General features: G+C 39.2%; 1 protein-coding gene across 2 annotated transcripts in view; it reads left to right on the top strand.

The window, feature by feature from the left end:
- arid3c (AT rich interactive domain 3C (BRIGHT-like)) overlaps window positions 1-23,082 on the top strand; it is an 83,118-nt gene extending 60,036 nt beyond the window's left edge. The window contains exons 3-8 of one of the 2 annotated variants that reach the window (XM_074637529.1): window positions 1,391-1,463; window positions 11,909-12,092; window positions 14,057-14,301; window positions 17,755-18,045; window positions 19,768-19,857; window positions 21,358-23,082. In XM_074637529.1, coding sequence (XP_074493630.1) covers window positions 1,391-1,463; window positions 11,909-12,092; window positions 14,057-14,301; window positions 17,755-18,045; window positions 19,768-19,857; window positions 21,358-21,530 — 1,056 coding nt within the window. In that variant the 3' untranslated portion in view covers window positions 21,531-23,082. Of the gene's footprint in view, window positions 1-1,390; window positions 1,464-11,908; window positions 12,093-14,056; window positions 14,302-17,739; window positions 18,046-19,767; window positions 19,858-21,357 lie in introns of both variants that reach the window. The other variant, XM_074637528.1, reaches the window with a different exon arrangement.
- Window positions 23,083-26,494: the final 3,412 nt, after the last annotated feature.

Genomic DNA, 26,494 nt, shown 5'->3' with positions numbered 1-26,494 from the left:
TCATGTCATACTTTCACCAAAATGTTGTTTGATGTTGCCTGATCAGCATGTAAGTTGCCTGATCAGCTGTAAATTGTGTTCATGCTGATCAGGCAACATCAAACAACATTTTGGTGAAAGTATGACATGAAATGACGCGTGTGAATTCTACCTTTGCGGCACAATTTTCATGGCTTTAATCAATGGAGACACATGAACAGATTTTTTTCTACAGATTGAAATCTCCATCACAATAGGAAGGTTAGAACAGTCTGTTAGGATCAGTTCAGAGAGGAGTTGATTCAGCCGGTCATCTTTGAAGCTGTAGTTTTTTACTGCTGTTGCCTTCATTTCATTATATTTAGAATGCATTTCTAAAATTTCGTGCAACGTATCCTCATGCAGCGGTTCGAATGATATCTTACGAAAAGTTATTTCTCATTTTTTCATTTCCAGCATCACAAGTCAAATCAGTGCGCCTGCACGAGCCCCTGCAGTGCAGAACTCGTATAGGCAACAAAACTACTTGGTTAGGTTTAGGAAAAGATTGTTGGTTTGGGTTAAAGAACTACCTTTGTTATGTAAAATAAACATGCTTAACTTATGTAGGTGGCGTTAGAAGTAAGTACGCATGTTACGTAATAAAAGTAAGGTAAAATAAGTCGACGTTGACTTTTGGTTTTACACGCAACACGAACAGCGATCTGCTGGGTGAAAGTCCTGTGTTTTTTTGACCTTATCAATCCACGCCGACTGTCCTACTTTGTCGCTCTTTATACTACATCACCTGACTTCCTTAGCGGCAGCCCTGCACATCCTGGTTCACAATTACGTGGGTTACATACGCGTACACGTGCATTACTTTTTTTCAAGTATGAACAGTGGATGAGAACAGCCTGCCTATAGATATATATATATATATAAAGAGATGGACACAATATTAAAAACACTATTAATTTCACTATATTGTGTTGTTTGTGCTCAGTGACTGTGTCTGCGCAGCTTCCTGAAGGGGTTAAATATGAAAAGCTGATGTGATGGACAAACCAGCTGACAAAGACATACCCCTTCTGATGTGAAAAAGCTATTCATGGCCAAAAAGCATTTTCCTGATATTGTTCTAGCCCCAGTGTGGCACTGTTTGTCTTTGTGTTGGAGGTGTGTGCCAGCCTATCTGTGCTGCTGATCAGTGGCTGCTCTGTGATACACTCGCTGTGCTCAAGGTTACCCACAGATTGTCTTAAAGGAACTCATTGTCCTCATCTGCGTTGGCCATAATCCTAAACAACCTCACTGTTCAGGAGACTCAAAAGGCCTCCCACCTACCACCGATCAAAACATGTTCTTGATTTTTGCTTTGGTGAAAATGTAATACAATAATAATTGAGTTCTTTCTTTCTTTCTTTTTCAGTTGTATGAATTGGATGATGATGAAAAGCGCAAAGAGTTTCTTGATGATCTTTTCAGTTTCATGCAGAAACGGGGTAAGTGCTTTCCACTTTTACGTACAAGAATGAACTTCTTCCCTTCCATTCTTGTTCAGAATTCTATCTATTAAAGATTTTTTTACAGTATCCTCTAATATGTCCAGCAATCAATCACTTTACCACATTACAGGCCTATGGAGTCTAGGTACTCAATGTACTGTACCTTTAAGGTATCAACCAAAATAACCCAGTACCAAGTATCCGAACTACTCCAGTCAAACAATACTTGCATTTGATCCTTTTTGTACCCAGCTCTAGAAAAAAATACTACTACTAAAATGCTTTTTATAAGTAATTTGTATGTTTTTGCTTGCAGCCAATCACAGCAAGTGATTTATTTTGACGTGCAATTGGCTTGTGGGATTGTATTTGATGGAGTTGGCAGTTCAGGATGCTGAGATGCCACCAAAATGTTTGAAAGTATGGCTATAAAACAAGCCTGTGGTGTGGTGGTGAATGCTTCCATTTACCTGATGGGTATCAAATGAAGTAGAAACAAAGGTATCAAAGTGCTCTACTGGTATTGGTATCACTTTAACGGGACTGGTATTGTAATTTTTTAAACGATATCCAGCCCTACTTGTGGTGGTGTGGTGACTCTTTGGTAGTATTAACATGTACTTTACAGTCACAGTGTTCCAGTTTATTTGAAATACTTTAATACATTTCAGTAATTAGTAACTAATAACAGACACACCAGAGCTCACTATGCCTGTTCAAGGTTTTGATTTTTCTCCATTTATCAAAAACAAGTTTCAAGGCCTGCGAGATTCAGTTGAAAACTCCAGAAAAAGCTAGTAGGTGGAGCTTTTAGTTTTTAGTTTAGTAACTTCATATTAAAGAGCAACAGTGAAATTGTGTAAATCTCTGTGCTCTGCAGGAATAAGATGAGAACAAATACCTGTACGGTTCCCTTATCCTTCAACTTAAACAAGAAAGCCTGATTGTTTGTGACCTCTCAGAGCACAGATGTGGCTGTGATCAGCCCTGCAGGTTTCAGCTTCTTCACTTGTACAAACAGTTCAGAATGGGAGAAAAGGTCCCTGGCATTCACAGGCCTCCTCGCAATATGATGAATTATCTGCATTTATTGGCCACTTACGGTGTGATGGTGTGTTTTCCCAAAGCGAGGATTCTGCTGGCAGCCACTGGTTGTGTTGGGGAAATAGATCCGTGTTCAGCCCCTTCCATAATATGAGGAAGTTATCCACCCAGCAGAGAATAAAAGGCACTGCCACTTACAATGACAGTCTATTTTAGGAGCACAAGGCTAGCGTGCCATGTTTTTTGTTATGTTGAATTCCTTGTTCTGTACACAATGTTTTACATGTCTGCAGATACATGTGTCCTCACCTGCCTGTCCTTGATTTACAATGCAATCTTGGAATTAGGGAAAACAGATTTAATTTGTGTAGTTTATTTTCTTTTACATAATCTGAATTGTTAAAACAAGCATTCGTCATTCGGCAAAACGTCATTTTTCAAATCAACTTTATTATTTCCATGTTTAACCACAGCAGATATGACCGGTTTGTTTCCTTTACAATGCAGGGAAAGAATGCTCCTGTTAAGCTGAGTTCACAACCAAAATAAAATGTAATTTAAAATAGATATTTATATGGAAATATTAAATGTATTTTGCTCACATAAAACTTAACATATGCATGAGAAATTAACAGCTGAAATCCAGATCTATATGCCCATAATTTGGATAAATTGTTATCATTTGCACAAACATTGATGTTCTCAGAAATGGAATGCATTAAAGGTTGAAGTTTAAAGATTAAACACAAGCAATTTGTCGGGCCAAATGTTACAACCTCACTCAAACTTCATTTTGTAACTTTAAGGTGAGGTTGGATCTTTGGACATAAGATCATACGAGTTACCCACTAGAAGTGATATCCACACATGGATAATGGACGGGATTTCTGATAGTGAAACCGCTAGTCATTTTTCTCAATGAACATTTGTAATAGCTGACAAACTTATCGATAAACAGTTTATTGTCTGTCCAAACTGAAGCAGTTGTTGATCTCTTGCGGCCCCTATACCGGCCGGTTAAGATAAGTGAGGAGTCAGGAGTCAATGACGGTGTAACAGTCAATAAAATATGATGCCGATAAAATGTGTTTTTTGTGAATCACCACAACCACAAGAGGTCTTTGAGCATACAGTCATAAATGAGAACAAAAAATATTAGGCTGATGGGTCCAGTAGTATGCAAGATTAGTCGTGGACAGACATAGAGATGCACACGCATGCACACTCACACACGACCGAATACATAATCTCCTGGCGGAGATAGAAATGCTGCCAGCATGTTCTGGATCAGAGCCGATCAGTGTTGATATTGAAAGTTAGTCGAACAATCAGTAATAATAAATCCAACTGCACAACATGCAAAACGATTCATTTCAATTCAAATTGTACAGCTTTTGTACACTTATGCATGTTAACCTTTTTTTCCAGTTTTGTATCTTTGTTGTAAATGCTTCATTTTCATATTCTAATATTTACTAATTTGTTATACTGTATGCTATTAACAATTTCAGTTAAATTATGTGTTAAATTATGTGTTGAGTGTATACTACTTTTATATTTGTCATTCATTTCTTGTATTTAAAAATAACATGTTACATAGCCAGCTGCAGTAACAACTGTACACTTTAATGTTAGGGATGTGTTTCAGTTTATAAAGTGACACACAAATGTTTTAGATGTTTTAGATTTGACACATTACTGGATATATATGAAGATCGTGGGAATAACCCAAAAACTAAAGTTTTTTGACCATTAGACCACAGTCCAGATGTGTGCTGTGACAGCTGGAGGAAAGCACACGTTGATGAAGTAATGATGTAGTTGGGTGGTCACTTGGGTTTGGAGACAGTATGGATTGTTGTTGGAGCGTTCAATTAGAGATTGATTTTGGACTTAGTGTAGGGAGACATTGTCAGTGCAAAGCAGATCAGCAGCAGCCTATCTCCACTGCTCGCCTCTGACAACTGTGATCAGAGTGGACTGCTCCAAATATCCCAATCAATGTTTCTTGAAAACATCACTGTCATTCTGCACCGACAAAGAAATGTCAGCCAGGCTGCCTGGCTAAGCAGAGACCCCAGTGAAAAAGTGTCAAAAATACAGTGCTGCTGATGATTTATAGGCTAAAGCTAAATCCAGACCACAATAATACAAAAGGTTTGGGCTTTCCCCGCTGAGCTGGACTGTCATAGCATGTTTTGGTCAGCATTGACCTTAAGATCTAGCTGTCAAGTTTTTTTTTCTCATTTTGGACACAAGCTTGTGTTCACCGTGCACAAACTTCCCTCTTTGTGTTTGATGCTACTTAAATAATTCCCTATATTATTATTTTTTTTAAATCCTCATAAAAATTGGTATTTGGATGTCTGGGATTGTGAGAAGTGAAACTAACAAGTCCTCCAAACTTGAGGACAAAATACATCATCCTTGTCATGGCCTTCCAAAATGGCACGAGTGATCACATCAGCAGAATCACATTGTTTGTCAGTGTCTTCTAAAGGTATTACCGATGTTCATCCACCATCTGAGCAGTGCCTCCCAGAACCATCCTGGATGACAAACTTACCTTTGATGCCAACACTGATTTTATTTATAAAAAGGCAAACCAAAAGTTTTAATGTTGGCCAATCAGTTCTAACATTTGCTATGATCTGGTGGTTTGGAAATCTCAAGCCCCTTTTAAGAAGAGATGCCGCAACACTGCCGTAAAGAAGATCCACCATTACGTCGGCTTTGCTTTTTCACACTGAACCAAACAAATGCGTCATAATGCCGCCCCAGTGTGTGACTTTAGATAGCAGTTTAAAGGCAAAAAAACAAGGAAAGCAACATTAAAACTACACAAGCTAAGTACGTAACTAAATATATGAATCAATTAATTTTGAATAGAAGTTACAGGCTCAGTTAAGTTTACATATTTGTGGTGAATTATTATACTATCAAGGGCATAAAACCTCTCTTACTTGAAGAGAAAATGAGGGTGAACATTTAAACATACATATAAAACATACATGATTTTTTTCATTGAAACATTTTTTGAAGATTTGGAACATAAAAACACTTTATTGATTTCTAATGCCACCTTTTGGTATTTCTATCCAATGCTTTGCTCATGTGTCATAATAATGTCGTGCCACCCCATGAATATTTCTCTCGCAAGCGGAGTGTCTTAATTTCTATTAAATAGCGACGCAGCGCAGTATTTAACTGACATATTATCTCTTGTCAGAGGAAACCTTAATGGCTTAAAACATGCAGCAGATGGTCAGAACAACTTTGGGATGTTTTTTTCAGTCTTGGAAGCAGAGACATGAAATCCTTGTTGAGAGATTCCATCAAAAGTAGAAGAGACAATGGCTGTGATGGTCTCCTTTGTGTGTTGATAAATACCCAGGGTGATTTACTGTTGCCCCGGGGCTGTGGTTATTAATTGATTATTATCTCTGAGGACTACCATCAGCACTTTTTCTCAAATAAGTCAACTTTTGTCCCCCACCTAATTGCTTAAGAATACTATGTGGCAGAAGAAAAGGCCACTTGAAAGTTACCTTAAAAAATGACCGAGTCTTCGATCGCCGCGACACTAAATATTCCTCTTTGCTTTGCTGCTGCATCCTGCTTTCACCATTGAGCTGACTATCTTTATGTTTCTCTCTGTTCTTTAGTGGAGTCTTCACACAGCTAGCACAGGGAAAACAAAGGTGTTGTTTTAAGTTCTACAACTGCAGAGGTCTGTGTTCATTTTCTGTCACTATTCATTTAAGTAAATTTGATCTTATGTTTCTATATTTGAAGTTTCCACACATTTTTAAGCTGTATTGTATTTAGGCAATGTTTGGTTTCTTTTGTTAAATGGATAAAAGGCTTTTGTAGAAAAAACACATTTACATTTCTTAAACTAAGGCATTGTAAAAAAGTATGTCTTGGTATCAGTATTGATAGGCAATTGGTTTCGTAACTCAATGTGTAAAAAGTATGCTACCCAGCATTGGTTATATACAGTCCCGTTTTGAGGTGAAATAAATGGTTGGGCAATAACTACTTTGGACAGATGTAAAACCAGGAGCTTACACAAATTACAATTTGATATAATGTCACATTTACCACATAGTTTAATACAGGTGATAATCCAACTGGGCACATACTGTACCTGTTGTCCTCAACATCCTGTTATACTGCTCACTTCCCTTATTGTATGTACTGTCAAGTTTGGGTGGCTATGTTTGACCAACATTACCGCATTATTCATGTTTGGTAATTTTCTCAGAAAGATGCTTGAGATCCTGAAAGCTCTTTCTTGACCAGGTATCATCCCTTCCCAATAACACACGGGAAGCATCTTCTCTGACAAGCTAGACAAGTTCCTGGAGAACCACATTAAATCTATTTATTTTGGTTTATGATAATATCCTATATCTGGTGGGCACCGAGGTCTTTCATCTCAAGTTTTCTTCAAAAGGCAGACTTTCAAATTAATGCTGTAGAAATGAATCCACATTGTTCATGGTGACCACAGTTACTATCTTTTTTAAAAAGAAATACTAATTTCTGCCAACTACATGACAAGCAGATAACAACAAAAACACTTAGCAAAGAGCCAATCAAATTACAGTGCTGCAACAAGCGATCAGCCTCACTTGGCATCAAATTATTGCAATCTGCTTTCATTGCCAAAGACTGTGTGGGCATGCATACTGTTCCTACACTCTGTGCTCTGGACATTGCAAGCGTGCGTCTATCCTCACATAGTGGCTTCTGGAGCCAAGCGCATTAAAAAAAAACTCCATTTTAAAACTATTCTATCACCCACTGAGAACATAACAACAGCAATTAAAGATTTCTTTCTGTCATACATTAATCCAGAATTATATTCATTTCTAAGTTACTCAGTATCACTTAAACCACACTTTGTTCTGCTACCAGCAGGTGGAGCTTTGCCCCACCTTCGCCTCTAGCTCATATGTAATCAGTGGACGTAGTTACTCACTGTGACGTCACCTATTGGTTTGTGGACTGCCATTTTGAAGCCTAGAGTATGGCTTTTTGGCCGTTGCCATCTTGTTTTTTTAAGTGAGATGAGAGGGGTGGAGCTCAGTAAAACCAAACGCTGAATGGGACATTTTAGGTGACCAAAAAGGTTACGATCAACTTTCACGAACTGAAAACACACTGTGAAAGGGTTAAAGTTCTAATATGAAAACACGGATGATGCCCGGGCCGTAAAACGTTGTGGTAACAACCTGTTAATCACAAGGTAGCCACGCCATTTTATCATAGACTTCTATACAATCTTACTTCTTTTTTTCAATCAGAGGAGTCGTCCCCTGTTGGCCATTGGAAAGAATGCAAGTTGAAGGCACTTTAAGGCACACATTGGCTTCACTTTTCAGACCCGGAGGCTGCTCGAGCTATATATTGTTTTACATTATGTTTCACTGATTGTAATCAATCTTGTAACCGTCAACCAATTGTTGTGTTGGTAATTAAAACATCAAAATGGCCACCCAGCATAAATGTCTAATACTCTGATTTTCTGTTCGCCACAATGTTGTCTTTCATTGTCGCATATTTATGAGCACTGTAAGACCAATAATTTACAATATCCATGTCATATTTCAGACATTTCTTCTAGGACAAAATTTAAATTTGTCCAATACAGTTGGCTTTATGACAAATTACCTGCAAAAGTAATAACATCAGCCTAACACCAGCTGTAATTTGTAATTAGTGCAAATGGTAGCATGTTAACACACTAGAGTATGATGTTGAACATGGGAAACCTTATAGCTGCTAAACCACTATATCAGGCTGTGATAGACACACATAATAATTCATTATTGGCTTTTCATTGGATTTGTCGACAAGAAGAAAAACGATGATGTCTGCCAGTCTGTGTGTTCCATCTTCCTCCTCGTCTTCATTTTCTTGAGTTGAACAGAGGTAGATAAACAGTTGGTTTCCCCTGTGACGCTGCATTAATCGTTCATTTCATGGGTTAAAAGAGCAAAGTCAATGAGGAGGAGAAATTCTCATCCCATTATCGGCTCGGAGGTGCAAAGTGAGCGCATCAGCGATGAAGCCAAGCATAAAGATGATTACTGCACTACTAGAGCCCCTGATGCTCCACATTGTTCCAATTACAAACCCCTCTTCTTCTCGCAGCTGAGGGATTAACTGAAGACGACCGTTAGACTCTGTGCAAAGTGGATTTCTTCCACCTTGTCCACCATTGCTCATTGTCATAATGATACATGGCCTGATGAGATAGTTTGTGCTGACAAAAGGCCTCCATCCTCTCTCTTTTATTCCTTATATCTCTTTCAGGGAATCAGAGAGCCAAATACATCACCCTCGGTATTGAAAGCACATAAATCTTGTTTTAAGAGGCTTGTCTCTCCTCAGATTCTGTCAGACAATGGCTGACGCTTTTATTTATTACCTCAATCCTTGTTTGGTTGGCTATTGTGTCTTCAACAAAATAATAGTTTTATAGATCAGCGCGGATGCACATTATAATCAGTGGTAATAAAGATAAAGCTGAAGGAGGAAGGTGGAGGCGGAGGATCTCTAGTGCTGGTTTTGTTTTGTATTATACTTTAGGACTCAATTCTCCCAGCCATTAACTGTCCTTCACACATGCCCTTTGAAAATCACAAATGTTTTTTTCACACCAAATGAAAAGTGTACGCTCTCATTTTATTTTCAATTTTACAAGCAAACGATACAAACAACAGTTTTTAGTTGAAGTTTGGCTCAGTCGGAAGTTGAGGTTACATATGATTAAAATTTTGCTCAAGAGGATGTGCTCTCTTGAATCCCTCTCCTCACTAAAACTATCTTGAATTTATTGTTACATTAAATGAAACTTACTGAGCTAATAAGTTGTCTTAAACCATTTGCATAAGAGGGTGTTAATATAACCCTTAGGCTCTTCACTGCGTGACTCGTTCCAAACAATCCAAAAGTCCTGATGCGTTTTACTGTTTATTAAATGAAAGGAATTACAAACAATAAGGCAAACTGGACTAAACGTTGAGTGACGTGACGAAACGTGGCGGTCAACGGAAAATATCCAAGCCTATTTCACCCTCTTTGTCTAACTCCCGCAGTCCGGAAGTGATGCTAACCAAAAGAACGTGCGCAGCCTAAACAAATAATAGTAATAATAATAATAAATGACAGGCTAAATACATACATTGGTTCCTAAAATACTATATAGAAAGAATATGTACATCAAGTGTGTACTGGAGGGAGTAGGGGAGTAAAGGTGGCGCAAAAACGAGCTGCAATGGCTCGGAAAAAACCCTGATTTTAGAAAAACGAACTTGAACATATGAGCAGTCTGTTCTTAGGCAAGCGCAGAGAGTATTGTCGGATCCATCTCACATCCTCCACTGTGAGTATGAGCTCTTACTATCTGGCAGACGATACAGAGTCCCCAAATGCAAACTGAACCGTTGTAAGGACTCGTTTGTGCCCACCTCGATCGAAATTTTTAATTTTAAATAATGTTTCTTGAGGCTGAGGGTTGTGCAATAGCGTCATGGTATTCTTATCTTCTATTTACTCTGTTTTTATATAGATCTTGTGCAATATGAGTAATGTGCAATACATGTTGTTTTGTGGTTTACATTGTTTGTTTCTCTGTTTACATGTGGATTGTCATTTGTCTTTATTTATTGATGCTGCTGTGGATGCAGCTGATGGTGAGCAGCACTGAGTCCAAAACAAATTTCCCCAAGGGGACAATATCGTATCGCATCGTATCGTATCGTATCGTAACATCAACATACCGTATGTGGAAGCAGCCACAGCAACACAGTCAACATGGAGCTAATGCATGAGACCTGTGAGGAGAGGAAGACGGAGTGAGGCGGTGTATAGATGACCAATACCACAGGTTACTATAGTTTATGATAATGCAGGACATTTCATGCAGGAGACAAACGAGGATCTACTGATGCGCATTCACCCCGCGGATGTTCATATGAGACAGTATAAAAATATGTTATATTTTTTTTATTTACATTGCAGTTAAACTATAGGTCTACAGAAAAAAACAGGGGGTGCTGCAGCAACTTCAGGCTGTAAACCTGTTTATTTGTGGTGTAAAGTTGGGCTTTTGGGGTCTATGGGGATTGACTGGGTTTTGGAGCCAGCCTCAAGTGGCCAGTCGATAAACTGCAGTTTTTGGCACTTCTGCGTTGGCTTCATTTTTCACACGCGGAGGTTGCCGCTTGTTCATAACTGAGTTTTAAAAAATGACTGAAGGAAAAGACTGGTGTTATGTATCTTTAAGGTTTTTGTCAGGGTTTCTTTAATGTAAAGAAAACACTCGAACTATAACACCAGAACTGTCTTCCTTTGAATTGTACTGTGCCATTTCTTTAGACCGACTCATGCCTGTTGTGAAGGTTAATTCATTACCTGCTGAAATATTTTTTTGTCTCAATCAAGCCTTCACCAAAATGTGATGTCGAGGCACTGCAGCTTCAGATTTACTGCCGGTATTGTCTCGCGGGGAGAAGGGAACATCAATCTTTTGTTTTAATAGTGTCTCATCCGTTCACATGCCAGCGCCGCGAAATGAAGCCGTAATTACTGGCCTTAATTGATGCGGTTTTACCACCTCAGACGATACTTCAGAGCTCCCCCCCTCCTCACTGTATAGGCCCCACTGCTGTTGTTTGCACTATATTTCTGCAGCTATTGATCTCTATTATGGTAAATCCGATGGGCACAATGGAACTCTATCAGCAAAATGCAGGTTAATTATCTCAGGGTCAACCACTTTGGAATCTTCACAAAGAGCCGTCCGTTCTCTCTTTATTGCCTAACATTAAATTGCAAATGAAAATGATTGTCTGAGCTCCTTTATTTTGCTAATAAGGGTGCAGGTTGGCAGCCATTAATAGAAGATTACCTCCCATTTTCCACAGATTGTACTTGGAGTTTTAAACAGGTCCAGACTAATTTATCTGTGCTTCTGTTGTTCCCACGTTAATTACTTTTTACTTTGTTTAATGCCGGATATGTATATCTTGTGAACAGTGCATTAGGAGCAGCTGTTAAGTTTGTTGTCTTACATGAATTAAGTGAGATGAAACCGTTTTTTGTCACAAAATATTTGTTCAAAGTTTCCCCTCAAGAGATCATTTCATCCTGTCATAAAAATAATGCATTTATAATCAATGAAGCCAGTTCCCAGTGAATGCACAGATAAGACATTAGAAACTTTTTTTTTTTTTTTTGGAAAGTTATATTTCCTGTTTAACAGAGCTGTCAGACATTTGACTGGCTCGAGATAAATTGGCCTTATAAGAAGGTGCAGAAGCCTATTGATGGGAGGAACCAAAGTTAATGGAATTGATTGTGGATATTGTGTTTGCTTTCTGCAGGGACTCCAGTGAATCGGATTCCTATCATGGCCAAGCAGGTGTTGGATCTCTACATGCTCTACAAGCTCGTCACAGAAAAAGGCGGCTTAGTGGAAGTCATCAATAAGAAAATATGGCGTGAGATCACCAAAGGCCTTAACCTCCCTACCTCCATTACCAGTGCAGCTTTCACTCTCCGAACACAGTGAGTATACGAGCACGGACGATAACCCCAGATGACTGATAACCTGCACTCACTCGGCACTCCTAACGCCGGGCCAGCCACAAGTGTTCCGTGTGTGTCTCCAAGATAGATGAGATACTTTGTTGTTTATGTTGTAGTGATTTTTTTTGGGTCAGGCCTCCATTGCTTTAATCCATCTGTTATGATTAAAACATGTTAATTTCTTTTCTTGAAATGCCTATCAAAGGCTTATTTGATTATACGTGTCCAGACAGGTTAAAGGCACAGTCATCTTCATTTCCTGCAGTGTGGTGGCATGTGTGGTCCTTGCTGTGATTTATGGTAATTATAGTATTCTAGATGGCTTGGCATTTAATGTGGAGTCTCAGTGTTGTTAGATTACACTGTGTGTGCACACGATTCCTCCCCTCACGATCCCGCCTTTTAACAGTAAAGTGGTAAACATATATACTATAATATGCTATAATGCTATTAATCGTTATTGTTTAATGACATATTTGGTTGAATTTTTTTAAGTTAGACTTCAATCAGACTAGTGGGAAGAAAACATCCAAAATACAGATGTAGGTGTTTATTTTACTACTTTGTCTATCTGCGTTTGTAGATTTCTCCTAAATTCACCAAAAGCTAGCATTAGATAATGCCTCCTTTTGCATATTTACACTGCAAACATGATTTATTAGTGGGGATTTTGGATATTTCTCTGTATCACTCAATAAATCGTAAATAAAATCTCAACAGCTATAAGAAAATCTATTTTGACCATGTTTTTAGGAATACAATGTTCCATAAATCAGGCTATGAATGATATATGAACAAACCTCTCAGCAGAAACCTTCAGAATAGAGATAGGAATGAAAGTGAAAAGTTTGGTGGATGTAAGTGCTGCTGAAGTGGAGATTTCTTGCTCAGAGTCTGAGAGAAAAAAATAATTTTGAGGAAACAACCTTTAAAGATATGGATTGTAAAGTTCCTTACATTTTGCAAACTAATAGATATCACCATGAAACTTACCTTTGTGGATTACTTACATTAAGACATTATTTTTTTGTATTACAAGTTTTCAGAAAAGTTCTGTTTATATATGCAAATGAGGCATTATCTTATGCTAACTTTTGGTGAATCCAGGAGAAATCTACAGACGTAAATAGACAAAGTAGTAAAATAAACACCTACATCTGTATTTTGGATGTTTTCTTTTACAGGAAGACAAAGCTTTTCCTCACAGCCCAAATGTTTCTGAATTAAACAAATGCTCAGATGTTCAGCAGCGGAAACAAGCTTCAGACTTTCAGTCTTTCTTTGTGGTAGTTTCACTTTCAATAACACTTTAGATGAAATTAAATTCGAGGACCAATCGCTCCGTGTAATGCTCCCTCCTTTCACCCTTTACCCGTTACTCCCCGCGTCTACAGTCTTTTGTTGTAAAAAAGCCGGTTAGAACTCCGGTTAGCTGTATGCATGGCAGAGATATATCTGTGTTCTCCAGGAGAAATCGAGCAGGTTTCTCTATTTCCTTACCCCGACGATGGAACGCTTTTCTCATTTACACAACATTTAAGAAATCAGCTTACTGGAGAAAGCCGTCTGGTTACTTAAATGCATGTTAATGCACAGAATGCAGTCATCACAAAGTGACATGCTGCTGATCCTATTTGTGATTAAAAGGAGGGAGACATGGCACGCTGTTGTCACACTGACAGAAGCTGTCTGTGGTGTTGGGTGATGATGTGGACAGAGGAACTATCTGATATAGAGTATTTATTATCATTTGTAAATTGTGATCAATGCTTGAAACCAAAATAATTAAACTAGAAATTAAACCGTTTCTTTATATATATTTTTTCGATCCCAGTCCCACCTTGCAAAATCGATTGATCGATGATTGATTGACAATGTGTGACAAAGTGACACGCACTGACAAAAAGCCAAGTAAATCAATGATTTCTTCTTCTTCCCTGCAGGTATATGAAGTACCTCTACCCGTATGAATGTGAAAAGCGGGGACTGAGCTCCCCCGGTGAGCTTCAGGCAGCTATCGACAGCAACCGGCGGGAAGGCCGTCGGCAGAGCTACGGCTCCGCCATCTTCAACTACTCTCCTGTGGGCACCCCCACCCTCCTGTCCTCACCAAAGATGCACATGTCCCACCTATCTATGCCCATTCACAACAGTGGCCATATCTCCCAGGTGCCCGTGATCAAGAAAGGTAACATAAGACACAATATGTTAAGACATGACACAATAAAACAAGAAAGAGTCTCAAATATGATTTTGTTACTATTTACCTCAACTTGCAGAGAGAAGTGTATTTCATCATATTTTAATGAGAAGCCTACCCTGTTTGATCTGCACCTATTTGCTGTTGATGCCAACTCAACACTTCCTCCGTGTTTACCTGTTGTCTTCAGTATAATGTCCATTTCCACAGCATTAATTCATCAGTAACATCAGTAATCTACTGCTCTCACTTTCTCTTTTTAACACAAAGTACTGTTTTCATTCAATAATTAATTGCAGCTGGTTCTACTCTGCCGTTTTTTTTCCGGAGAGTTAAGCCACTGGCTACGAAACTCTACACTTCCTGTGCAGATATTTCACATTGAAAGATATTTCACGTGGTTAAATTGGTATAGTGCCCCCTTTTTGCTGGTTTGCATTTATGCAAAGACTGTATGTAATAAGTGGACGTATTCACCGTGACGTCACCTGTTGGTTTGTGGACTACGGTTTTGAAGCCTCGAGTTTGCCTTTTTTGGCCGTCGCCATCTTGTTTTTTTGCAACCAGAGGTGACACGAGAGGGTGGAGCTAAGTACAACCGAACGCTGAATAATACATTTTTAGGCGACTTTATTAACTTTCATGGACTGAAAACACACTGTGAAAGGGTTAAAGTTGTAAGACGAAAAAGTCCTGCAACAACTACCAACACCGTGGTAGCGACCTGTCAATCACAAGGTAGCCACGCCCTTAAAGCATCCCCTGCTTTATGGTCTATTTGACTCTAAATGGGACCATAATTTACTAAATGAACATCATGCTGTATTGAAGAAGACTTGAAACTAGCGATTGAGACCATAAAGTCATGTTTACAATGTTTTACTGAGGTAATAAATCAAGTGAGAAGTAGGCTCATTTTCTCATAGACTTCTATACAATTGGACTCATTTTTGCAACCAGAGGAGTCGCCCCCTGCTGGCTGTTAGAAAGAATGAAAGTTTAAGACACTTCCGCATTGGCTTCAACTTATCAGACCGGGAGGTATTCCACTGGTTTATAATGTGAAACGCCTAAAAGAAGTGTTAATTTTAATTGACAGTATCTTAACAGCGATCAAAAGTAAAGTAAAGTAAATGTGATTGGAAATAGTTAGTGAATAATCATAGTACATCTGTTTAAAAAGACTTTAAAGCAGCAGAGCGATGAGTATGAATTTGTTGACGTACTAATGGAATAATGCTGTGTGCATTTTATATATTATATTAAATTCACCATGACATTATTTGCCAATTTTTGGAAACTGGCCTTTAAAGGATGAATGGCATATGACAGGATAACATATTATAAGCATGGCTGGATACTCCTTGAGGAAAGTAAGAAAATATGTACTTTTTAAATTTAGGCGAACCAACCCTTCAACAATCATTGTGCAGTGTTCCTTTTTGCAAAACAAAGATCTGGCACATAAGCATGCAGTTGGTCACATGTGGTTATATATGGTCCACTATGGTCACGAAATAATAATAGGTTCATTCGGGTCATGATGCAAACAGCAGGCCAGATCCTAAATAAACTAATTCTTTTTCTGTCACCCTGAAGGATGATTCATGTCCTCCTCATGAATATATTGTCAAAGAAAAGGTTGCATGTGATGTATTACAAAGATCACAACATCTTTTTTGAGAAATTGTTGCGTGATTATTACCCGGCCACTAATGAAGAAGTCGGTATGTTCACATATATGTCACAATAGCTGCCGTATTTAGGTTTCATTTATACTCATGCAACATGTGGGTAGTATGGTCATTTCCCCCAAAGAGGAAACATCTTGCAGGACTTCCTCATATCAGCTTCACCAATTTCCGAGACACAGCAATGTACCACGAAGAACATGTGGAGCTCTTTGATTACAGGAAAAAAAGATCTGTGTAGCGTGCCATGGAGACATCAGCCATGTCTAAAGCACAGTTGTTCTATTTGAAGTTATTTTAGTGTTGTCAGTGTAGTTCATCTGCAAGGTTGAGGTATTATATAAGCTCCATTATTTCCATTAATAAGTTGAATAATTGAAGTATGCCACTATCATGTGTTCTTGAAGGGTTAGGATCTGTGCCATGTCTCATCATCCGCACCATGTGTGCCTTTGTTGTTCGCTATATGCCAGCAATACAAACAGAAAGTATTGTATAAACACATTAGCCTATGCTAAACCATATTTACCCCACATGGTAAGCTGCAGATGTGCGGCCCACATTGGCATGTTGGCTCGATCTATGATCACCAAGAACAATCTCATATCATCGTTCGAAAGGACACTATTCACTATTTAAGCTGCTTACTAACCATAATGTAGTAAAAATATGATATGATAATATGTGCTGTAAGACAATTTAATTAGTCATTTTGTCACACTGTTTATATTGGGGCAGTTCTCTTATAAATGTGTCTGTGTGTAAAAAGGCCATTGGAGGCAATGATGAAAATCAATGAGCAAGACTGTTTTGTGACAAGTTTTGCATGGATATGCAATACTTTGATTTATCAGGTATTTAAATTGCTAGATTTGCCTAAAAGACATTCCTGGTTAGTGACATAAACGTGATAGAGGCTTTTATATTTTATATTACTATAGTGCAGCACCCATTCAGAGCACGTGCCCGTCTGGAACGGGCAGATTGCCCCAGAAGTTCTGCTTGCGGCGTTGTCCAGAACGGCGGTATGGCTGCTTGAACCCGTCAATTGTGAAGTTGATTAAGATAGTCCAGAGACGTTCTCTACCAGGTGACGATTGCTCAAAATGTGTAAGAGGAGTATAGCAAAAAAAATCTGATTTGGACTCAATTTTAAATGGTGAAAAAAATCAATCTACACGCAATTGAGCGTGGCTTAGCTGGATAGATTCGTCTTCAATTTAGTTTCTGAGAGTTACGGTTCATAAGTCACGGGCCAAGATGTAAAGTTTATTGCTATAGCGCCACTATTTGATCAAATCGCACCAAATTCGACACTGCACTCTCTTGGGTCAAAAGATGTACAGAAAGACAGACTTTATAGTCAGACATAGAATTTATGGTTAGTCCAATATGAATATAGAAAGCTGTAAAAACTCTCACCATCCAGCATCCATATAAAATACTACTCCCAGTAACTTCATTTTAAAAGTACCAGTAAATTGGCCTTTGTAAACCATCTTAGCAGTAAGCAGCAATGGAAGAAAATGGATATGTGACATGCCTTATGAAAAATATTCACAAGATCAAGTATATTTCAATGAGCGCAAAGACAAAATACAAAATGTGAAGGTTAACTGCACAGTATTATCTACATTATCAGACTAATCTAAGGACAGGTGACATATGTACATTACTTTTCACAGGTACAAGCATGCAGACATGTATTTAGAGACAGATATCACCTTCTTAATAGTCTTTTTCTCTCCAGAGGAGTCCATGATGGCCAGCTGCCTGCCTAGCCGCATGGCCCTCCCCATGTCACCCAGCGGCCATCACGCAGCAGCTGTGGCCGCCCAGGTAGCCGCATCTCAGGCAGCGGCGGCCGTCCAGGCTGCGGCCCTGGAACAGCTCAGAGAGAAGCTGGAGAGCGGTGAACCGCCAGAGAAGAAGATGATGATGGTGGCTGAGGAGCAGCAGAGGATCATGCAACACGCGCTGCAGCAGAACCTGCTGGCGATGGCCACCCAGCTGCCCCTCAACATCAAACTCAACAACAGAGGTGAGACGCTCACGGAAGGTTTGAGAACACTGATCTGTATATGTTCTCTCTGTGTTTATCATTTGCAATAAGTCTGGATTTTAGAAATACTGAGGAATATTTTGATTATTGTCAACAAATCTCCTGAAAAGAGCCAAACCAACAGTGAATGTATTTCCTAACAAAGTATGGTGTGTGTATCAAAAACCTGATATATCTTCTTCCTCTGGACCGTAGAGCTCCATTGTTGTTAAAACACATCAGTGAGCCACACTGTTGCTCCGGCTGACATGTTCCTTCATCACCATGAACACACACTCTGTAGTTTATTTTGACTCAGTCCCACATATACCGTCCTGCTGCCACAAATACTCACTAGAGCATCAAATGTGGATTAATCCGCCGCTGAAAATAGTCCCCAACAAAAGCACTATTTCCTCCTGTTTGAGTAACGTTTGATAAAAACTACAGTGACCAGCTGCTTTAGGAGATTACTGAGCCTTTCATAAAAATGAAACTATATATATATGTGATGTATGTCTTCAGTAGGAACCAATGGGCGTGGAGCTGAGAGTCCCAGACCGAGTCAGAAAGCATTTAGAGGCAGACTAACATTGTTGGCTGAGATCTTTTCACGGGATTTGTTCAAATCTAGACTAATGCCTTATGTCAACTCATTGAAAGTTATTTAAAATATTACATTTAGATGTGCATCTGATGTAAAACAATGAGACAAAATATGCCCATTCAGTATTTGTTGAAACATCCAACAAGTAAAAGCCTGATTTCACTGTATAATTTAAAATCGGGTGTTACTGTAATGTTGAGGTTGTTAGCTTGCCTCCCTATCAGACTTAAATAACAGTGTGTCTACCGCAGTGGGTGGTGTGTCAAAAACAGCTAATGGGCCCGCCAGAGAGGCTGCCTGAGATCCAGCTGTGAAACGCCTGAACCACTAATGTGCACATAGTTCATCATATAACATGTGTAATTTAAAAAGCTCAAGCCCCATAAATGTTATGAAGAAATAGTTTTCTTCTTGACCGCAGGCAGAATCCAGCTCGTCATGAGTAAAAATGCCCGTCTCGCTGGGCTGTGGCTGCAGCCAGCACGCCTCATGACAAGCCATAAGTCACATATGACTTAATGATAGAGGCTAAAGGAAGAATAAGGGGCCTATCTGCTCAAGTGTGATATCATTTCTGTCTGCATCACTGCCTCTCTCATATTAGTCATAATAGCAGGCTTTGCACTTGATACGTGATGGAAAAATGAGTGGGAATCTTTCTCAGCTTAATTCCCACGCTGGTCGTCTGGCTCTGGCCCTCACATATAAACACTGTCATTTAAAGATTACAGCCAAACACTATTATTTGTCTCCACCCAGATGCACTCCTTAGACAGATAAATTTGTGTTTACAGATGGTTTGATATCACAGCAGCCCGCTGAGATCACTTAAGACATTTCTGTTATTTCACAACCAGTCACATTTATTCAAGACAAGTTTTTCCAACTGTGTGCAGCCGCTGTAGGATCCATCTATAACTGACATGTACAAATGGCCGTAACATCTTTTGACAGTTCTTTCTCCCCAGAACTCTTTAATAAAGCTCTCCTTATCCTGTCACTCTCTGAATTATCACCAATACTCCAGCGGGCGCTCCTCTTGCTTCTTCTGTTCCCTTTCTAAATGCTCATATTGAGTTTTTCTCTCTCTCGTTCTCTGCCTCCTCTCTTGACAGATGATAGACAAGAGACCGCATTGAACCTGTCTACCAACGGCATTAGCAGCATCAACATGTCAATAGAAATAAATGGAGTTGTCTACACAGGTAAATAGAGGGGCCGTTTGCTGATGTAATTGCAGGCAGGAAATTCAATAAGTTATAGCAGCACCCTGGTGCTTAGTCCTCTACGCAATTTGATGTCTTTGCTATAAAATCCATCGTAATGAAGTGGCAGTCCAATAGAGTTAAAAAAGTTAAATATCTCAAAATTGGGCCTGTGGATTTGAGGTCGATGGGGCTTATTGTCTTATGTGCCTGCCTAGTGTGTGTGTGTGTGTGTAAGTGTGTGTGTGTAAACGGAGGTAGCTTGTGTCTTGAGGTAATTAGTGCCTCTCTGCTTTAACATAGGCCATTCATGTCAGGGTATAAGCCCGGTGGCCGTCACATCATATCTGAGCCAGAGTGTTGACCTGCTCATCCTGCCACCAGCTGACACTCACTTTAATCTGCCTTTATGTCTTTTTTATTATCTATATAATACTGCTGCCTGAAAACGTCTTAGAATGTCTTAAATTCATAAGTACAAAAGTAATTTACTGCCAATTATAAATGGTTTTATTTATTTGTCTTTTTGTCAGAATTATTCCGTTTTGATCTCCTGTTAAACATACAAGCAGCATAATCACAAATTGGTTGTCAGGGGTAACCACATGATGGGGTTCCTGTTTTTTTTAATATGTGAGGGTGGTGTGTTCAAGTGGGAAAAAAAAGGTGTTAAATTGCTCTTGGACTATTAATTATTTTTTGAAAAGTCTTTATTACCATAAAACTGTAACTCAACACGCCAACAAGGGCAAACGCGCTACAACGGTCTAAAACATTTTCATTGGGAGAAACGTGCTGCAGCTTCAGAAATGATGCTAATTGATAAACACCTAAGAAAAACCAAAAGAAATACTACAACGGAAACGTGCTGCAAAATGAAAAAACGTGGTGCAGAAAGCCAGAACAAACACATAAACGGCAAACATGCAGCAAAGTCAAAAACAAACAAACCCCGAAAACAAATGCAACAGAAAAACGCTGCACATCCAGCCAACACAACGGAAGTTTTCCAGGCCTCTAGGGGGCAGCGCTAAGCAGCTTGATGTTTGAGTCAAAAACGAGAGACCACACGGGTGTGTTTGTTTTTGAAGCGGCTATTGTAAAAGACTAATGCCATATGTAAAAAACGATTTGCCTATTTACTCCACTTTTTCTTCCCGCTTGTGTGTTTTTGACTTTGCATCGTTTCCGTATCCGCGGCGTGTTTGCTGTTGATGTATTTGTTTTGGCTTTCTGCAACACATTTTGTAGCACGTTTCCGTTGTTGGATTTGTTTTGTTGGATTTTTGAGTTGGCATCGCTTCTGAAGCTGCAGCATGTTTCTCCTGATTGAAAATGGTTTGTAGTAGTAATATTGTAGTGTGTTTGCCCTTGTCGGCCATCGTGCATTTGTAGTTAACAGCTAGAATACATAAAAACACTGGCATGGTCCTTTAAGAACTGATGCCGTGGACAGTGTGGCGTTTGAGGCTGACTTTAGACTCGATGTTTGCTCCTCAGGCGTCCTGTTTGCTCGGCAGTCGGCCATAGCAGCGATGACGGGACACCGTGGGAGACACAGCAACTGTCAGACTCAGGGAAAGACCAGTCCACAGTTCCAGCCCTCGTGCTCCTCCTCTTCCTCGTCCTCGTCCTCTTCCTCACTCCACGGACACAAAAACTCCTCCCCGTGAGTTTCCTGTCCCTCCTCCCCCACTCCATCAGGGAAGAGATCCACTCTCTTCTCAAAGACACCAAGCAGTTGGAGACGTGATCATCAGAGAAAGCCTCCTTTCTCTCCATCCACTCGATCAGATTCCTTTTAGTTCAGCTAACAACAGGTTGAAACGCAGCAACCATATTTACCGGCAAGAAATCCTCCAGTCCCCCTTTTTTCCCCACTCGTCCTGCTCCGACATTTAACCTTTGTGTGTTAACATTGTCTTTCACGTCGTCAAAGACATCTGTTCTGTGTGTGGAACACTTCAAAAGGCTTAAGGTACAACCTGGATGAAGCCAAATGAAGACTTCCCACTTGTGCATCATTTCAATCAAAAGATGAGGGCAGCTGAGCAGCTGACCTTCGGCAAGAAATTACAGTCGTTGATGATGTTTGTAGGCTTTATGACAGACCTCAGAAACTCACCGCTTACAGCTGATACCAAAGAAGAAAACAAATCTATACTGGTTCAACACGTCCAGCATTTAAAGTGAGCTTTAGTGTCGATGATCAAAACCTGAAGATTAGAGCTCCGATACAAACAGACCAAGCACATCCCAAGTGGAAATCATCATGTATTCTGTAGAAACAGTACGGTCTCATGTTCCATTGGACAGTTGGTTAATAATGTCTCAACATATAGCCAACAAAAGTGATGTATGTTAGAGATGTTCCAATACCATATTGGCCGATACTGACTAACAAGCCCATACCAGTGCGCTAAAAACATGTCGCCATTTTTCTTCATGTGCAACCCTTAACATGAGATGAGAAAGAAGCGAGATGGTCACTCGTTAGCTACTTCCATCATCGATTCCGGACGCAGGAGCCGATGATGGAAGTAGCTATAATGTGTGAGCCATCTCGCTTCTTTCTCATCTCTGTTGAGAACTGCATATGCAAGATGTATGGATCGGATAGCGAGTGATGCGTGTTGTTGTTCCTGTTCCTTTGTAGTGTAAATGAGCAGATAAATTATATGATAATGTGATATCCGATCGGTGCATAGACTCGCATATTCGCCGATTCACGATCGGCTGTATCGGAGGCATACTGGTATCGGTATTGGAACAACTCTAATGTACGTGAACATCCGCGCAGTAACATTAGAAGGGAGAGTGGAGAGTCTAATATGTGGATTTCTTTCAAGTGCAGTTTCCTGACATAGTCAGCTCAGTCCACAGACAATCAGCAACTTGTTAGCTAGCTAACTAGCCAGCAGGTCAATGGAAACCAAAGCAAATTAAAGTTAACACATAGATCGATCCACGAGCGACAAACCGTATGTCCCATTCCCATATTGTAAAACTAATACTATACATATCAGGATCAGATTAGGGATCTGTTAGGGGCCCTGGTGGCAAAAATGGGCTGTCAGTCAGCAAGTATTACACTGGATTACTACCCTGCCCCAGGCCTAATGTGTGTCAGTTAGTTTAATTTAAGTGAGCATGTTTTTTTTTAAGGATATGCACATGTAAGCACAATATCAACTCAAATATGTATTAAAACTACATTTTCACACAGGGTCCCTCGATAAGACAGGTTTTTTTTTAATTGGGCTTTAGTGGTGCACAGTACCGGAAATTATAATATTAATATTAGTAATAATCAAATGAGTCCAAAGTAGTAGTTTCGGGCCCCAGGGCAGTTGCCAGCTCTGCACCACTAAAACACACAGTATACAAGAAGAAAATGAGGAAATGCACATGAGCACAGTCAATTACTCTGAGCAGAACATCACCGGACATTTCAAATTAGAAGATCCAACCAAAGATTTATCATTAACAACGCCAGCCACCAGTTTGATACCAGACATCCATTTATTCAAAAACTTTCATATGATGTCACGCACAAAAAAAATAATTTGTAGGCTCTGGTAGGGCTTTACAATTATTACATTTTCATGGTTTGATTTCTTTAATACAATGTATTAACTGACCCCTCAACAGTTTACCAGACATCTCTTTTATAATGGTAGTCTATGAGGAGGGATTTGTTAAAGCAGTAGTGAGGTTATAGCCACTGGGACAAATAGGCAGCAACGTATCTGTTATGTTGCGCATTGCATTCTGGGACATAAACACAGCATTAAAAAAAAACTCTTTTAAACAGTTAGGATGAGTTCATGATATGCATTTGGGACACAGTTATTGGCTTGTAGTACGTTAGTTAGTGTACTAATCAAATGTATTGTCAACGACTATGTTAGCTGACCAGATCACTAGCTAAACAGAATTCTTCATACGTATCAATGATGAAATAATGTGTTAAAGAGGACCTCCAATATGGCCACTGGAAGAAGTATTACATCACTTTACTGTGGAAGGCTGCTGCTGACACTAATATAGCCTTTATTCCCCTCTAGCTTTTCTTTTGTTGTGATCACAAAATAAGGGATTTTGACATGCCTGATCACAAGAACACGTCGTTTTGATCATAGAATAAATTTCTTTAGTAGAAGGAAGTAAAGATCGCAAAAATATTAAAAAGAAAATTAGTTTTAAAACAAGCTCAAGATCACACAATATCTTTCTCGTGGTGACCAGACAAAGTACATTTTTTTTAAATCCGGTCCTCTCAGCCTTCCAGAGTGTACGCAGACATTGACAGCTTAAATTGATGTGATGGCGAGCATTGTTGCGGTCCAATGATTTCCTCACTTCCTCATTACAGTAAATATTGCGATCGACATCATTGCTCCACCGTTGTGGTCAGAAATACTTACAAAAAAATCTCTGCCGAGGCTGAGGCTAGAGCGACAGCACACGAGATTGCATTGTTCTTTGAAGAAATCTTCTGCAACGCACATTGAGTAAAAGCCAGGACCACTATCATGTAGAAAAATATCAGTAATGTTTGTTAAGCACAAAGCTGATGTGACAGAGGCCACGGGAAGAAATGAATCAAGAGTCCTCGAACGGCATTGAATTCATTGTAGAAACGACGTGACGGAAAGAGTAGAAGCACTTCAGCCTTTAGGCAGCAAGTGATCAGAAATAAAGGAGGTGACAACAGGACATACAAAGACATGTAGTCTGAAGGAAACTGTCATCAGTCACTCTGTACTTTTATATTGTGAATAGAATCCAGGTTTCTTTTTCTTTTTTTTTTAGTAATGCACTTGTGTCTAACATCAGAGAACTTCTCCCTCTTTCGTTTTTTCTTTCTTTCCTTCTTTCTTTCTTTCTCAGCTTTCATAAAGATATAAAATATTTTCTTTATTGTGAAGGGAAATGGGGAACCAGTTTGAAGATATATGGGTTTTTATTAAGTCTGTTAAGGCATTTAATTGCAGATTTTATTTATTATGTTTTATATTCGATCCTGCAAACGCTGCATTCAGCTCCACCACTTTGTTTGCAAAACCCTTTTTAAGAGTCTTCTTGAATGCAGATACCTCACCAATCTACCTGTATATAGTCATAGTAAAGTATGAATACAAGATATACCTCATAAATTTCATTTATTTTTTATTGTACAGCCACCTGAAAATCAATGTTTTATTTCAACAGATCACTGGATTTTTCTTTTGATTTTTTTTTTTTTCATATTTTGTATGATTATACCAAAGAAGGGAATATTTTATTGACACACATCTACCTCATTTGTTATAGACTGTGCCAACAAGCATGTCCACAATCTTAATTGCCAGTGTATTCATGGTGTTTCATATCCATGTATTTGTGTGAACACAAAATGCTTTTCAGTCAAAAAACAAACAAAAAAAAAACAATAGATTAGACTAAAGAATTCAGCAACATGTTCAAAGTGCTTTTTACGTTGGGTGTTGTGCCGGCGCAACAAAACAGCCTTTTGTGGGACACAGTAGGGACGCTTGTCAAAGTGTGAATGAGTCCAATCTGCATGAAAACGTGATTATACAGTAAAGAGGAAGACAGCACCTTGTAACAATGAATGGCACAGGTTTTAATATTTGTCCTGTTGGCAGTGGGGCCTGAGGATGGCGCTGTTCACATCCGTCGTGGTTAAGCACATGTGCTTATGTAACAATGTTTGTTCTTCTAAATTTCCTCTTTCACCGATAAAGACTGTGAGATGCGGTTGAAAAAGCTAGCAAGTGGACCTTCGAGCTGAGATTATGCTGTCACACTGTTCCTAAAGTCAAGATTAGAGCCCGATATTATCAACCGATATTAACTTATAGTCCAGTATATCATACCGGCTGATAAGTAATACGAAATGTGAAAGATATTTGAGGGGATTTATAAAAAAACAGTAGCCGTGTGTCGTGTTTCATTTCGACTTCAAGTGAATTTTAAGCAAACTTTTGAAATGTCGCAAAACAAAAATGCAAATTAGGCGCGTATCCATCAATTGCTTTGGCGCGAATGAAGTCGGCTACACCGTTTAGTCAGATGTCGGCGCTATAGGCTACGCATGGCTGTTATCCGCCAGTAAACAGAGAAGAAGAAGTAGAGGGTTGCGAACCAGAAACAAGACAATTCTCCTTGGCCATCTAACCCATGTACGATAGAAAAATGGAGAGAGGTCTTCAGGAATTTCGTTCAATTGGGCAAGTTTTAATAGTTCCTTCATGTCAGCGAGTATCGGCCGTGTTTCATGTTGTCCGAAGACAAGCATTTGCATATTATTGGAATATCTGGGAAGATGTCGACAGCGGAAACAGCTGGTCAATCATGTGACTTAAATGTTTGCTACGTCAGAATTAATTCAGACAAAAAACACCTCAAGTGAGCGTAAAAAGTTTTTTGTGCAATTTAGAAAGTTTTATTGAATTTAGCTGTTTCCATACAACTTTCTAATACGAAAATGCAAATAAAAAATATGTGAATGGATTCAAGCTACTTTCCACATTACAGAGTTTGTCCACCAGAGAGCTCTGACAAGTTGTTTTTTTACACTGTAAAATGTCCCGCTCACTTCGTGTGTTGGTCACAATTCTATAAGAACCAC

The sequence above is a fragment of the Sebastes fasciatus genome, chromosome 6 (assembly GCF_043250625.1).
Source record: "Sebastes fasciatus isolate fSebFas1 chromosome 6, fSebFas1.pri, whole genome shotgun sequence".
NCBI lineage: Eukaryota > Metazoa > Chordata > Actinopteri > Perciformes > Sebastidae > Sebastes > Sebastes fasciatus.
This window is presented reverse-complemented; position numbering and strand designations above follow the sequence as displayed.